This window comes from Numenius arquata, chromosome 4, assembly GCF_964106895.1.
Source record: "Numenius arquata chromosome 4, bNumArq3.hap1.1, whole genome shotgun sequence".
NCBI classification, from domain to species: domain Eukaryota; kingdom Metazoa; phylum Chordata; class Aves; order Charadriiformes; family Scolopacidae; genus Numenius; species Numenius arquata.
In genome coordinates this window covers 5,075,480-5,092,577 of record NC_133579.1, presented here as the reverse complement: position 1 = coordinate 5,092,577, position 17,098 = coordinate 5,075,480, and the positions used below count along the sequence as shown (strand labels likewise).

Sequence of the window (17,098 nt, the reverse complement as noted above, 5' to 3'; positions counted from 1 at the left end):
GATTTTATTAAAGCTGACAAGCCACTACGCACTTGTGTAAAGGACAAAAATATTTAGTTTTAATAGTAAAAATAATAAATAACCTATGAGACGCCTTGGCAGCTGAAGGAAGCTTGCTTATCATTCTAATCGTGTTAGAGACACCGTTCCACATTGCATTAAGCTTATAAATTAAAATCAGACATAAAATTAGACATAAATTAAAATCAGACATAAATTTAAGTCCATTGAAGTGTAACTGAAAAGCAGTGCATTTACAGTAGCCACATTTACCTTCCCAGTAGTTAATTTATAGGCATTTTATTTTCAAAGTGACTAATGCTTACTTAATTAGAGTGATTTACTTCTCTTCTACCTCTTTGGAACAGCTCAGGTACCTGGGGTTGAAACACTTACAGAAGATATTGATGAATTTCAGAGTGCCTCTCAAGTGGCAGGATCTGTAAGTATCTTCCCTTATGGATAATCCTGTAATTTTTGAAAATAGTTTGATAAAAATTACATTTTGCATAAAGGTAAAAATTGTGCTTAACAGCACTGTTATCCTAGAGAGAAGAAAACTTAATATACCTAACCCATCTGAATTTTCAGTTCTCTGGCTGTTTTAATTTTTTTTGATTCTAGGAAGGGTGATATTTTGAAGAAAATTATTATAACCTCATACAAAACCGTATGTTGTTGGATTTACATGTATAATTCTCTCTGAAACTGCAGTCATTTTATACTGTGTCTGTATGTTCTTAAAGGTTAGTCAAATATCCATTTTACTAGATAATATTCAATTTTACAAAATTAAGAGAATGAAATAATGAAATCTCTAAATTTCATTATGAAATATGACATTATAATATCTCAACTATAATTTAGCTTTTTGGTAACATTTACTTGGAAACTAATCAACAAGAGGTGTTTATTTAAAATGTATGGTTAATTTATATATATTTTTTTAAAGAATACAATATTATGCTTGGTAGTATTTTCATCAGTTCTTTTATTTTGCAATTTAAGAAAAACCTTCCAGATTTGGAGTTTGCAGAAGATGTAACAAGCAATAAAATATTTTTTTCTGAAGTTATATAATCAGAATTTTGGCACTACTTGTATTGCTTCAGAAATTTGAATATAGGTTAAGGAAGGGATTGCTTTTTTTCTAAGGCAAATAATGGCAATAGTTGTTTGTTTTTGCAAAATCTTAGCTCTAAGAGGACACATTAATTCCTGTTCAACTGTAGCAATACTGATTTTATAGCACTCTTTAGTGTTGATAAAGATAGTGAAAAGAAGGGCTCAGTATTTGTTAGCTGAAGAAAAATGGACAGTAATAAAGAAAAAAGAAAAATGGCAATGCAGACTGATCCTGCAGTCTTTCAGACAACTGATTAAGTACTACTACTGATTAAGCTAAATAATACTGAACATACTGAAATTTCCAACCAGAGTTATCAAAACAGGTGGCAGATGTGGAATTCCAGATCAAGTCTTTGAGAGTTTGGAGTGCAAGAACCTTGCAGAGGTTGGGCAGGTATTGGGCAAAAGGAGTAAAGAACAGAACTCTTGTTGCTCTTGCTTTGAGCTTCTTTCTCAAGCCTCCTTTCTGCTTCACACCAGTGAACAGAGAGGTGTAATAAATCTTGCAGCAGTTTCTGAACCCACGTTTTTCTTATTGATTTGGACCCACAGCTACCAGCTTTTGATTTTTCAGTCCTGCAGACGTGTGGCGTAGGGAAAGAACAACAAATAAATTGAATTACATGGAGAAATAAAGACACAAGGAACATGAAAGATCATTGTGTTTATTAGCAAAATCTTGCTGCAGAAATGTACAGCCTTCAACTGAGTATTTTTAGATAGGTGCTCTGGGTCTGCATGGTTATGAACAGACAATATGTACATGTGTCATTTAATGCTTGGTGAGTTCTATTGCTATTTCAGAATTATTAATATTTGCTAGTTGCTATATAGTTGCTATTGTTTATTCAGAATAATTGTTATTAATTGTTATTCAGGATAATATTCAGCTATCCAACACTGTACGTTTGTCTGCAGCTGTATCTCCTCAAAACAGAAAAAAAAGGATGCGACTGTTGTTGTTGCCTTTTAGGGCTCTTAAGGAATAGGGATCTGTTCCGGGGTCCCCTAGTAACTTCCAGTAAGACTTATTCTTTGACAATCTTGACCTATAAAATACAGAGGTAAAACTGAGGTTCCTCGTAGGAAGTCTGTGAAGATAAATGCCTTCTTGCAATGGATTCCCACAAATCCTTCAAAACAGTAAGAAATATGCCTGTAAAATCACTTCAGAATTGATACCAAAATACATTCTCGTGACTTGAAATGATTTTCAGATATTATAGGAGATATGAGATACTATATGAGATACAAAACGAGGGAAAAATAGAATAAATATGATGTTGATCAGACATTTCTCATAAATTGGACAAATTGGTTCATGGCATTCACTCAAATGTGCATATTACATGTAAAAATTCCTGATCTGGTTCAAGGTGTGCCATGTTTAATACTGGTACTGCATCCTAATAGGGTAATTTGAGTCTGTTGCTACTTAAATGGATCATTATCATAAATTTCTCTCTACTCGTGTGTATTTGACAAATTTTCTTTCAAAGTGCCTTGGTCTTCAGAGGAGAAGTGTTTTAAGAAAAATTGTGGGATAAAGCAGCAAGAATTATGCATAAGGATCTTTAGAAAAGAGCTGTGTGGGTTCTTTTTTGATATCCTGTGTATAAATCCACACGTAAGATCTGTGATGTGGAGACTAAAGAAATCTGGATGCCAGTACTTAGAAGAGAGAGGCAGCATCTATGTCTATCACATGGTTCTTGTAATTTATACTATGGTTACATGATGATTTTCTTGTAACGTTGTATATGTTTACTGTTCTATTTCTGAAGAATCTGGAAAATTTTGTAATTGGACCTTTTCCCTTTAAACCTTTTTTAATGGAATCTTTTGCTACGCTTTATTTTTCACAAAGAGAGCTGATATTTGAAAAATCGAGAACTTACGTTTTCAGTGCTGCTGCACAATCCCAAGCAAGGCGGACTGAGTGAATAAACCTAGGAGCTAGGGAAAAGCAGTTTGAAGTATTTACAGGAATCACCACTCTTCCCAAGTGTTTTGCAAGGATCCAAAGTGGAAGCAAGCATTCAAAACGTCCTTAGAAATCCTAGTTTACCGCAGGGCTCATTTTCTGACAAATATTTAATATAACAAAAAGTGCTAGGCAAAATGCATAGGGTTTTTTGGGGATGTTTGCAGTGTGGTTAACTCAGAGTCCTCTTTTACTTTATGTTTACGTAAATGAGTTTTGTAAATATTTGGCTAGCAAGCTTTAAGAAAACAACGAAGCAATACTTGGAAAAAATGAGGTGGGCTAGAATTCTGACAGAAATGGAAAAGTAAGGTATCAGCAGAAGTTACTAAATTTACAGTGACTAACAGAAAGAAAAGGGCACATTCACTGGGCAATTCACATTGAGTAGCCTTTGCCTCCCCTCCGAGTTGCTTCTTTTACCACCTGGATCTAATAGGACTCGCGCTTATTGGGTCTTTTAAATGAATCTTTGCCTTCACTCATTAGCCTTGCACATAAAAAGGTATATTTTTCATTGCAAATTATCCATGTAAGGCAAAGCAATCCAAGTGTAACAGAAACTGTGGGGAGAAAAAAAAAAAAAGGTTATTCAACTGCAAAAGGCACTTCTGCATGAATTTGCCTTGGGTTTTTGTGGGAAAAATACTCTAATGAATTGTTTCATAAAGGTATTTTGTTTTAAATAAATTTTATTCTGTTTTCCCTACTGCTTTGAAAATTTTCAGTTGCTTTCCTAGAAGGAATACACACACATGGGTTTTCGCTGATAAATACAGAAATTCCTCAATGGTAATTCAATTTGTGAAAATACTTGAGGCTTCATGCACAAGGAAAAATTAAGCTTTTAATTCTTGCTATCAATATATGTTGAATGCATCCATATCCCAGTGATACATGATTTAAATTGTAATTGTTAGAAATTTTCTTAGCTTTTCCCACTATTTTCCCTGGAAACAATGCTGAGAAGTAACGTAATTACTTGTACAAGTTTGAGTATAATCGACAATCTAAATCACCCAAACTCCCGTATTTAACTAAATTGATAAATTAATCTCTGGATTGTGGTCACTTCTTAGCATTTAGCAAGTTAGTCATTAAAATAAGTATTTTAAGGTTCCACTGCCACATCAGGAGCAATAGGAGTATGCCTGTGAGGTAGTATGTAATATAAAGGTCATATTTATTTATACACACAAAATTAGTGTGTTCTGATACAAAAGTTTTCCAGTCCAAGTTGACTTTTTTAAGTATCTGGAAATTCAGGCACATAAAGTTAAAATTTTAAATTTTAAATCTTCTGTAAAAATAATTAAAACAGCTAATATTAGATTAGTGCAACTCTTCCACAGCCAGTCCAAAAAACCCTGCTAATGTGTAAATTTAATTACTATTAGCTAAATTAACAATACAAGATAGTTGAAGAACATAATATCAAGGTTATTGGGAATATCAACAGGGATATTTCCTGCAAGAAGATAAACAAGTAGTTTGAATTACATACCTTGAACCTCTTTGGTTGAGACCTCCTCTATGTAAAGAAAAAAAACAAAAAAAACCTCCATTAAATGGACATAGCATTTTGTACATACAGCTGCAAAATAATTATTTCTTACTTTTAAAATTCTCTTTGACTTTGGAGAGCACCTGAAGTACTTAAAACTTTTTTTTCCACTACTTACCTGCTGGTATTCTTTTTGCTGATATCATGTTGCATATTGCAAAACTTGAAGCCCCTCTGGGTGCTTGCCAGACCCCTGCAATGCATCTCCCTGCCCGCATCCCCAGGGATAAGGACGGCTTCCAGAAAGGCTCCTGCTCCTCACAAATTCAGTTTATCAGCCCAGCTGGCAGGCGTTGCATGCAGCGTGTGGTTATTGCTTCCAAAGAGACCTTTCCTGGGGCAGACAGAAACACAGATGTCTTCTGGAGTGAAAATACTCTGATTTGAAAATATTTAATCCTCTAAAATGTAATTTTAAATTGAAAGAATTTTCTGAAGTTTAAAAAAAAATTGTAAAAAAAGATCAATGAGTGCCTTGCTTTTACTTGTCTAAAATTTTGTTTTCTTGGGCATGACAAATTAAAAAATATTAGCCCAAATAACAGTAAATAAAACAGGACTGAAGCTTAGAAAAAAACTATTCTAATTACATTTCGTAAACTGAAACAAATGTGATTCCCAGGTGCCCGCATATTTCCTCTTTCCCTCTTGCCTGTAAACAGAAAAACTATGTGCAAGTTAACTCAAACTACCATTTTTTCAATGTAAGGTTTAGTGTAAAATGTGCTGGCTGAGTGCCATGGGAAGCAAAAAGCTTGTAATTTCAATTACATGGCATTTCAAGTAGAACAGGCTCTAATGTGGAAGGTGGGGATTAGAGGTGGCTGCCAATATTGCAGCAGAGCTCTGAGACTGTTTATTATTTTTACAGTACCAAAAAAACCCCATGTTGACTAACTCAGTCCTTGAACAGAGTACGGAAGCTGAAAGTTTAAACATTTGGGGAACTCTTACAGAAAATGCGTGTTGTGTGAAGATTCTTCAAACAAAGTATTGCATAAAAAGTTCCACTGCGTGAATAACAAATGTCCTTGCCAGCCGTTTGGTCAGAATGGAAGGGAAGCTTGCAAATGAATTGTTCAATAAAAGGGATTTTTTTTAATATTTGGAGAGATGTCTCTCGAATGTGTCTATTTAAGATATTTAAGCTATTCAGCAAAGAAAAGGTAGGTTATACATAGAAAGCTAAGTGTGGTTTTCCTTCTTGTAGTATTATCTCCTGAAGTTACCAGTAAAATTTGCACTTGATTAGCTAAGCTATGGTAGAAGAAAAAGTTCAGTCAAAATGCGTTGCATGTATTTACATCTTGCCAGGAACTAACTAATTAATTGGGTTTCATCTCCTTTTCCTCTTTTCATTTTGATTATGCGATTCAGGTAGTCTTTAAAAATGAGGAAGTGCTTTCTCTTGTGAGGGTGGGGACTGTTCCCACACCTGAAAAGAGATTGTGTGCAAGGATGTGCATGTGAGTACCCGGGTGGTTTACTCTCAAGCAGACCAAAATGACATAGAAATATAATGCTGCATTGTTTATTAACACTTTTTATGGTCAGCAAGAGACGGATTCATTTTCTGACAAGCACTTGATTTCTAGATGATGTTGTAGGTCATTTGGAGGCCTTTTTCTTGACCGTAGCTATTCTGAAATGTTGCACGTCTATAGAACTCCCCAGGTGTCAGTGGGTTTTACACAGCGTATTTCAAGTCAGGTCAGTGGTGAGATCAAGGTATGGAAAGTCAAGGAAAGGCATGGACTTGATGGATGGATGGATCACTCGGTGGATAAGGAACTGGCTGGATGGCCGCACTCAAAGGGTTGTGGTCAATGGTTCAATGTCCAATTGGCGGCCAGTGACGAGCGGAGTTCCTCAGGGGTCGGTACTGGGACCGGTGCTGTTCAACATCTTTGTTGGAGACATGGACAGTGGGATAGAGTGCACCCTCAGCAAGTTTGCCAATGACACCAAGCGCGGTAGAGCGATCGACACGCTGGAGGGAAGGGATGCTATCCAAAGGGACCTGGACAGGCTTGAGAGGTGGGCCTATGCAAACCTCATGAAGTTCAATCAGCACAAGTGCAAGGTGTACCTAGGTCATGGCAACCCCAGGCACAAATACAGGTTGGGCGGAGAATGGCTGGAGAGCAGCCCTGAGGAGAAGTACTTGGGAGTGCTCGTGGATGAGAAGCTCAACATGAGACGGCAGTGTATGCTGGCAGCCCAGAAAGCCAGCCACATCCTGGGCTGCATCAAGAGAAGAGTGGCCAGCAGGTCACGGGAGGTGATTCTACCCCTCTACTTTGCGCTTGTGAGACGCCACCTGGAGCACTGTGTCCAGCTCTGGAGTTTCCAACAGAACAGAAGGACATAGACCTGTTGGAATGGGTCTAGTGGAGGGCCACAAGGATGATCAGAGGGCTGGAGCACCTCTGCTATGAGGACAGGCTGAGAGAGTTGGGGGTGTTCAGCCTGGAGAAGAGAAGGCTCCAGGGAGACCTTAGAGCCCCTTCCAGTACCTGAAGGGGACCTACAGGAGAGATGGGGAGGGACTCTTGATCAGGGAGTGGAGTGATAGGACGAGGGGTAAGAGTTTTAAACTGAAAGAAGGGAGATTCAGATTAGATTTTAGGAAGAATTTCTTTCCTGTGAAGGTGGTGAGGCACTGGAACAGGTTGCCCAGAGAAGCTGTGGATGCTCCATCCCTGGAAGTGTTCAAGACTAGGCTGGATGTGGCTTTGAACAACCTTGGCTAGTGGGAGGTGTTGGAGCTAGGTGAACTTTAAGATCCCTTCCAAGTTGAAGCATTCTATGATTCTATTCTATGATTCACATCTGCACTGGCTTTTTTTTAGGGATAAAAGCTATACTGTCAAACTGACGTTGGGTTGCAGATGGGAGCCCATACAGTGATCTTGGAAAAACTTTCTTATTCTGACTAACGACCTCCTTAATTGTATTTCTGTTCCACTGTGGCATTCCCAGGAAGTTACAGTATTTTCTGGAAGTTCAGGGAACCTGTGATGGGAGAGATTACCTTTGGCTTTACTGTTTGTAATTTTTTATTTTAGCAGTAATTTGGTTAAGTGATCTAAGTAAAGAAAGCATTAATGAATGTATCGTATGTGAAGAAATTATGATGATATGTAAAGAAAGCCACTTAGTTGATCTTAAACGTTGACGAGTATATCCTGAGGGCTTTGTTTGAACATATTTCTGGCACAAAGAGACGTTGCCTCACCTTCAAAGTTTGAAGGTGATGAACAGGACCCAGAGCTGTTTCTACAAGTTAGAAAGGCAAGGATGTCTTTCAGGAACATCCTCATATTTAGATCTTCTTAATCTGGTTAATGTAAATTGGCCATTTATAAATTTTGTGCTAATATAAAAGCTTAATGAATGATTAAGGGCAATTTTAGTTTGGAAGATACTGAAGGAATTAGGAGGACTTCTATGCACATATTTCATACATATATGCTATATTTTTCAACTACTTTCAGTCTACTGTCATTATCATTAAAGTCCAAGTTAACTGACATCAGTGTTTTATCTCTGCAATTCCTGGCCAGTAGACAAAAGATGGGTTTTGGTGAAGTGGAATAAGAAGGTTTAAATAAATGACTTGCAAGCCTGAATCTCTTTCTTAAATGACATATCTGAACTGCTGCCATTCATCCAGTGGAGTGAAGGGGCAGCAGCGAATTCTGCTAGAGCTCTACAAATCCATTTTTCCTTGCGTTTGAACTGACAGGCTTCCAAAGCCTCCTTGATAACATCCCCTACTTTCAGCTTGTGCTTATCTTTTAGGAATAAGGCTGTTGCATAAATTGCGTGCTGGAGGACCTCTGTCTGTGTTTATGCATTATTCACATAGATGAACTCATAGTCTCAAAATGCGTATAAAAATTTTTTTTAGATTCAGTATTATTTAGATATATAGAAAAAAACATTACCTGAGCCTGCCTTCAAACATATTGTTGGTTATAGCCCTGAAATATCTAACTTCAGAGAAGGAATAAAAAGTGATTGTGCTACGGTTTTAATGTCTTAATAAACTCTTGTACCTTTATTTTTTTTCCAGATCATTATTACTTTCTATCAAATGAGTGTTTAATTGGAAGGCACTATTATAAGCACATAATTTATCATGAAATTAAATCGCTAATATTAAATAGCACATCTTCTGTAACTGGTATTGTAATACTGTTCTGGTATTTTGTAAAGCTATTGTCTGACAAAATGCCATAAGCTTATGATATTACATAGAACAGAGAAATACACAGAAAGAGTTATGAAATTCAGAGAAAAAAATTGTCCAAATTTACCTCAATAATTTCACAGTGTTGGAACTGTGGATCTGAAAGGGAGTTTGAACATACAACAATATGTAATGGTAGAGACTGAATATATGTAAAAATATTTGTTCTTAGATAGAATATATACATCTGTGCTACATCTAGAACTGAACACAAACTCTTTATGTCTTTGTAGCTGTGTCTTAACAGGATGGACGCCGACACAAATGTTTATTAAATGCATGTGTGTACCTGCCTTTGTGTTCCCATATATGCTTATATACAGGCGTATCTATGTCTTACATGAACTTCTGTAAGATTTTAAAACCTATATTGAAATATACAAAGATATTGCTGATGTTTGATGATGTTTGAGATTCGGAGTCTCCCAATTGCAAGTGATTTAATTTAAACATTACTCATGTTTTTATAAACATCTAAGACACTATCATGATGACTACCATTAAAGAATCATTTTTCTCCATTTATCTTAGATTCTACTACAGGCAGTAGGGAGCTGACTTTAGACAGTCACTTTAGTTATATGTGTCTCGAATAATTCCTGTGCTTAAAAGAAAGAGGTACAGTAGAGGAAAAGACAGAATGTAAGAAGAAACAGTAGAAGTTTGTAGAAGAGAAAGATAACTCCATTTCATTTCCAGAAAATAGGACATGGAGAATGAAACCCTGTCACCAGGCTAACATTTGGAACTCTGTGTTTTTAGGGGTTAGGGAGGTATAATACCCATATGTATAACCCATAATAATTTGCTTATGATAAATTTGAATAGTCAGAGTTAAGAATATTAGAAGAGCAGTTTGGTCTTCAAGTATTATCATAGACCACAAACTAGTTTTTATTCCATATTTCATCAGAATTATATTTGTGCATGAAATTGTATATTCGAAAGGGATTCATCCTTATAACCTTGGGGATTTTTTTCCCCTGTAGTCATTATTGAAGTCCTGCTGTTTTTTGCCTCTTATGAAAATATACACTATATAATGTATATAAAAAATGGCCTTTTTCCACCATAAAAGTCTGGGAATTAGAGTATATCTAAAAACAGATTGAAAATTAAAATATTAGAGTTTTGTTACAGGCTCTATTCCCCCTTCCCATCTCTTATTTAGTTTTCTTATTTTAGAGGAATTGTTCACAGTACAAAATATTCTTCCATCTAGAGGTGGGTATTGGGTAACTAATATCTATTAGGAATAAACATTTAGAGATGTAATTTAATACAGATTAATATTCTGTAGTGACCTCAACAAGCCAGTTTATGATTTGGATGGAGAATTCACAGTGAGGACTGAAGTGACAAATGCTCCAAATCTCTTGGAGGAAGAGGTGAATCAGGTGTACGGATACATCTGAAATAAATGAGTTTGCAGGATCAGTTCCACTTCTGAGTAATTTACTGTTTTATTCAGCTGTTCCTGTGTATTTACCTGGGATTAAATAGAGGTAACTTTAACCAGAGCAGTACTAGTGTGGAAAACAATTGGCAAATCAAAACATGTCATTAGTGTTCTAAAAGTATTGTGAGTTAATAACAACAGAATTATCTGCAGCTTCAAACTATTTTGTATGCTGATAAATATACCCAGGCTTTTTTATGTATAAATGTGCATCATTACAGTGTGGCTGTTGCTTTATAAATATGAATCTGTGTTAACACATTTTAAAGATATATGGTTCACAATGATCAGTTGTATACTCAGGACAAAAAAAGACATTGAGGGGCTGGAGTGGGTCCAGAGAAGGGCAACGGAGCTGGTGAGGGGTCTGGAGAACAAGTCTTGTGAGGAGCGGCTGAGGGAGCTGGGGGTGTTCAGCCTGGAGAAAAGGAGGCTGAGGGGAGACCTTCTCGCTCTCTCCAACTCCCTGAAAGGAGGGTGTAGCCAGGGGGGGTCGGTCTCTTCTCCCAAGTCACAGGCGATGGGACAAGAGGAAACGGCCTCAAGTTGCGCCAGGGGAGGTTCAGATTGGATATTAGGAACAATTTTTACGCAGAAAGGGTTATTAAGCATTGGAATGGGCTGCCCAGGGAAGTGGTGGAGTCACCATCCCTGGAGGTATTTAAAAGACAGGTAGACATAGTGCTTAGAGACATGGTTTAGTGATGGTTTTTGTCAGTGTTTCGTTGATGGTTGGACTCGATGATCTGAAAGGTCCCTTCCAACCCAGGCAATTCTATGATTCTATACAAAGCAGTGTTTATTTGGAACAGATTAAAAATGATACAAAATATGTTTCATATAACATTTTACTTCTGTAGAATTATGCTTACCTTTCCTTAAAAAGGAAGGCAGCTACTGTGTTTTGTTTAGTGTTTTTGGTTATAGCAAATTGTTTGTGAATAGAAATGATATCAAACCTGTATTTTCGTGTTCATCCTTTGAGCTGTCATGCACCTTTCCCGATAACATGAGAGTCCAGCCAGAAAAGTACCATCACCTGGGCTCGTGGGAGGTGTCCCTGCCCGTGATAGGAACTCAGTGTTCTTTAAGGTCCCTTCCAACTGAAACCATTCTATGATTCTGTGATTCTGCAGCAACCCACGTGTCTGCTGGTGGCAGACCCCCGTAGCAGTGGAGCCCTCTATACTTCCCTTTAAAGAGGTCACCAGTTTGGGTCTCTCTCTCTTCTTCTCCCTGAAATTACCTCAGCTTAACGTCTTTGGAACTGTGGCCCCTCTCTAAGTTTTTTTGACGTTTACCAAAAGATTAAGAAATTAGTAAGAGGGGAATGACAATGAGAAATCCACAAAACTACAGATGAAATGTTTTGGTGAAGTAATAATATAAAATTTATTTCAGATAGGTTGTTAAGAATGCTTTAATTAATGTTTTTGTTTGTTGTTTTTATGACCAAATGTTGCACATTTGGTCATATATTTTTTGCGTCTTTCAAATAGGCATTAAAAAAAAAAGTTTACCTCATATTATATTTTAAAACCATTTCTTGAAACTGTATCGAGTGGGTTCCAGAAAATGGAGATGATTTTGAATACCGCAGTGCTCAATAGTGAAGCGGCCGGGGAGGTGGTCTGTTTGCTGGCATCCCTTCCAAACTGCTGTGTTGCCCTGATGATTTAGTTGCTGTTCCTGAAAGGAATACTTCTTGCAGTGATAAAACAGCACTGGCAATTTTGATTAGGAAATTCTGTGATATTCCCAGAAGCGCTGCTTTTCAGAGATACCGTGCCAAATGTTATGGTAATTTAAAGTAAGTGCAACCCCCGCTATGTAATTGGAACCGCACAGAATGTAAATCATGGAAGAATTTGTCCTGGTAGGATGTCTCAGTGTGGAACAAGAGCTTGCATGAAAGTATATATTTGAATTTTTTTAGAACTACTGATTTGAAGTAATGAAGTAGTATTTATGTTATTTAGAGTAAGACATGATATTTTGTAATATTTTGCATAGTGTTATATATTCTGCATAAAAAGCACCAGATTCACTCTTCTGAGGACATAATTTTATTTTTTTTTTATTTTTTCACGTGTAAATGTGAAATTAGATTAAAAGCATTCCCTCTTCTTTTTATCCGTGTCAGTCTCAAACAGTTTGGACCCTGGATGCCGTGGATGTCAGACCTGGAGGTTCCCCAAGGCAGAAACTCTTAAAGGACTCCTTAGCAGCAAAAGAACTTCAGACCATGGAAAAACACCTGGCTGGTATGTATGGTAGCACGGGATCATAAACTGCCCAGCACTGCTCACCCAGCCAACTCTGCCGATATTCAGATGAAGGAAAAAAATGATCTGTCTCATGTGCTGACGAAAACAGATAAAAATTTTAAACTTCCCTTTTTCTTCATTGAGGAGAAACAGCACAATTGCTGTTGTGTTTGTAGAGGTAATGAACTTTGCTGTAATTACAGTAAATACAGTAATTAAATGGTGTTAAATATACTGCAGTCTGGCAGCTTAATAATGCACCTTTTTTTGTTTTCCCATTTCACCAAGACACGCGATAAGGAGGGACTGATGCTTCACCTGCAGCTGTGTAGTCTTTAGAAGAGGCTGCAGTGGACCTTTAGCTTGAGAATAGATTATTTTGCAGGAAAAGCTCATCTTGTTCCTGAGACTTCTGACTAAGTGAAGTCTGTTGACTTGCACGCAGTGGAACATCTGCTATATCTTTGGTGGAGTAACCATTTCTAAAAGGTCAAACAAAAAAAACCACTTTTTTTTTTTTTTTTCAGTGAAAATGTGTTTCAGAGCTCTATATAAATTAATGAGGGATATCCTAGGATATAGTTTGCAATTTATTGTTCTTTGTAATCAATATTTTCTTATCTTTAGCTTTAGTTGCAAGGTATGACACAGACCTATAGCATGGTAGTCCTATATTATGTGTGCTACTTGTCATACGGTGAAAGCTGCACCTCATGGGCCAACTCTATGAAAGGTGGAGGGAGAAATGAATTTTATCTGAACCTTCTTTCAAGTAATTCAGAGAGTGAGGTGTAGAGAACTCAGCGCTTTCAGTGTGATCTTCTGAAAGACTTTGGACATTTATGCTACCAATAATATTGGTGTGAAAGGCTTGGGAGCTGTATCCTCCATAGAGAGAGGTTTCTGTCCGGGGCTGTTGCAGCTGGGGTCAAGGCAGAAGTCAAAGCTGTGAGCACAATAAAGGAAGCACTTTAGAAAAAGTTTTTGCTTGGAATGGAACAAGAATTAAAAATGATGATATCTACAAATGAAGACATTTTGTTTCTGACAACAGAGATAGTGTCATTCCATTTTTTTTGGACAGGTTCAAGTCACTGTAGCTATTAGAGGTGTAGCCACTGCCAAACTAAACTGAAATTCATGAGCCCTCTCTCCAAGCTGAAGCTGCCAGGAACATCTAGTAGGAACCAGGAGTCCAGTGGGCTGAGCCAGGGTTCTGGGGTGTAGCGGGGACCTGCACACCCCAGGGACACTCGCCTTCCCATGCTGTTGTCGCTCAGGAGGGGTCTGCTGAAGATGGCCCTACTTTGATTTATGTCCTAACTGGTCACGCTTCCATGGTTGTACAAGCTGTTCTTGTCTGCAGTGTGCTCTGAAACATGCAGTGCCTTTAGATCTCTCTTGACAAAGCTGACAGCAGCACTATATTCAATAGAATATGGAATTTTAAGTACTTAATTGACCATAAGCTAACTAGCTACATTCGCTTCGTCTCTGAGGTTCAGTCTGCTGTTGTGTGACCTACAAGGTCTTCTCTCTCACATCAATGCTGCTGTTGTCATTTGGCCTTGGGCCCGTTATTTCAGTAGCACTGTAACATGGGGTTCACTCATTCTACCATTCAGTAATTTTTGTCTGCCTGAGAAATTCACAAGAAAACAGCCCAATTATTAGACATTGGACTCTTGTATTCCTAATAATTCATGTCCTATTATAACGCCAGTGCTGCTTGAGACAATTATTCCCCTCACAAACAACCATAACAGAATTTCCATGAAGAATCAGCTCAGATAATAATGCTGTGGTTTTGCTTAGCCTTATTTCTCTCATACATTTGCAAAAGTGTCTCTGATAGCAGCAAGTCTCCTCGTTTCAGTTCTCTTACCGTCCGTTCTACCCAACACTAGGAGGTCATTGAGGTGCCTGAATTATGACTTGGGTTACCTGTGTGATGATGAAACGTGGTCCCCTGCCTCAGATACACCTCCTTAAGGAGCCTGCCTTTCTCTTACGGACTACCTGCTGGATGAAACTCACCCGTGACATAAGGCACAATTTGGTGCCTGTGCCTAAATTAGGGACTCGCACCAACTGGCAGCAATTGCCTCAGTACCTTGGTATTTGAAAGCAGCATTTTTACAAAATCAGATACTGAAGCAATCGGTTTTCTTTTCCTTCTCTCTATGGCTCGTGGTACTTTTGTCTGAGATCCAGTCTCTTGTGTTACTGTAGCTGCTTTATATCACATGCAAGTGGAGAATATATTATTTTTTTTTTAGTAGTTAATTCCACTGTCTTTCCAGTTTGGTTTGTTACACTGATTCTGTGGTCGTTGGATACTTCTGGAATATATTTTATCACAAGAAGAACTGTTAAATGCGTAAACAGTTTGTAAGCACATTATGAATCATATCCTTATTCTGCTATTTCTGATATGAAAGGAAAATGCCAGTGTTGCTCTGTTGCCTGCATTTTATTTTCCTTTAAATGACATTGAAAAGGAATTTAGAAAATCCTAAGTCATAATTCAATTCTTGTATTTATCACAGATCAGATAACACTGTAAAGCTGGAGATGTGTGATTTTTTTTTTCTTCTTTTTTTTCTTCTCTGGGTTAAAAGCTGATATTGAAGCACAATCAAAAAGAGGATATGTGCAAAATAGAACTGAATAATTACGCTATGGAAACATTTTAATTACATGTGGAGAAATGATTAGAATAATCGGTTTATCTGCAAGCTTGATTACTATATGGAATTAAGGAAACACGAGCCGGAATAAAATGTTTATTTAACTCTTATTAAAACATGCAATGTTCAGATAATTTCTTAGCATACTGAATCTTCATGGGGAATTTAGAGGTCTAATTTTGCAAAGACATAGGCTAAGCTGGATCTTTAAAAGAACATGTTCCTCATTTGGTTTAAATTGGCCAGCCCACATTGTCATTTATTGGCCCCTGAATTTCTGCCAGGCATATTACAAGTTCCAAAGTGATGTGTATTGATTTTTTTTAAAAAACGTAATGGAAAAGTACTTCAAGACAATTATTTCAAAATGAAAATAATTAATTTTAAGAGGTTAGCAAGGCAACAATTAGAAATATTTTTATCTGTTTGCTAGAAACAATAACTATGTTTTGCAATTTGCTAACAGCAAAACGTTTAATCATTAAAGAGTTGAGAGACACTTTTATCTGAGGCTTTCACAACTATTTCAATTTTACCAGCTTTTCTAGTAACAATATTTGAAATGTGTAGAATATCTTGTATTAGGCTAGTAACATGGAATTAATGTAACTTATTTTCCTATTTCCAAGGTGTGATTATGAAATAAGTTAATGTCAAAGGCAGCATATCTTTAATTATTTTATGTACAGCATTCCTTCTATACTTACTGCGAAACATAAGTGAAAGAAAATCTGATTTCCAATATGCAGTTTAGATTCTTTTAGGACTTTTAGAACCTGAAGTTATTGTTATGAAAATAAAAATGAAAAGCTTCTTTTATGTAAGTTCACTTAATAGGTGTTTAAATAAGTAAAGCCTTGCTGATTCACAGCTTCTGAGACTGTGACTTACAGAATTTAATGGGAAATGACATTGCTTTTCTAAAGATAACCAACTATCCGTATCACAACCAAGTTACAGTAGAGTACATGCCAGTGAGAGTGAAAATTCGTAACAATTGTGAAAGATAAAATAAGCTTAAGTAAGCGGTTCCTTAAGCTTGATATTTTTACTTGCAAGGACTTTTAGTATGTTAGCAATGGTAACCTAAATCCCAGCTCCCCTCACCTAACTTTGTTGGATTTGTCTGACTTAATTCATCAGAAGCATTAATATAATTTAAATGAATTCAGAAGACATTTTTCATCACTACCCCTGATCTGTTCTGCTTTTAAATAGTGTCTTATTCCTTATGGCTGTGTGAGGTGTGGGGTGACTGGACCACCAAATGGTGGCCGCTTTTTCTCGTTAGATTCTAGGTGTTGGTGACCCCGTCACCTGCTGTGGCACTAAAGGCAGGCCAGAGCACAAAATTCAGATTCAAACAGGATCACAGATCCAGATGTGCTGGAGTTCAAGGGTCATTTCCCCCAGAGTTTTTGTTGGGCAAGAGACAGCATGGCCAGAAGCAAAAGTCTTGCCTTGAACCAGTTTTGGATTGCCCTTCACTCTGGTGGAGTCCCCTTCTCTGGAGACATTCCAAACCTGCCTGGACACGTTCCTGTACAGCCTGCTCTGGGTGACCCTGCTCTGGCAGGGGGTTGGACTGGATGATCTCCAGAGGTCTCTTCCAGCCCCAACCATTCTGTGATTCTCTGATTCTGTGATTCACTGCAGCTGAGGATGGCAAGTTCAGCTCACTGGTCCGTCTGGGTTTGACGCTGATGAGAAACTGTGCAAATGTTACAGAGAGATAACTTTGAAGAAACTAG

The 17,098-nt window shown here is 37.4% G+C and overlaps 1 protein-coding gene across 1 annotated transcript in view; it reads left to right on the top strand.

Moving 5' to 3' along the window:
- The window catches only part of C4H8orf34 (chromosome 4 C8orf34 homolog), a 158,911-nt gene that overhangs the window by 135,602 nt on the left and 6,211 nt on the right, over nucleotides 1-17,098 (top strand). The window contains exons 10-11 of the mRNA XM_074146679.1: nucleotides 369-442; nucleotides 12,534-12,654. Coding sequence (XP_074002780.1) covers nucleotides 369-442; nucleotides 12,534-12,654 — 195 coding nt within the window. The remainder of the gene's footprint in view (nucleotides 1-368; nucleotides 443-12,533; nucleotides 12,655-17,098) is intronic.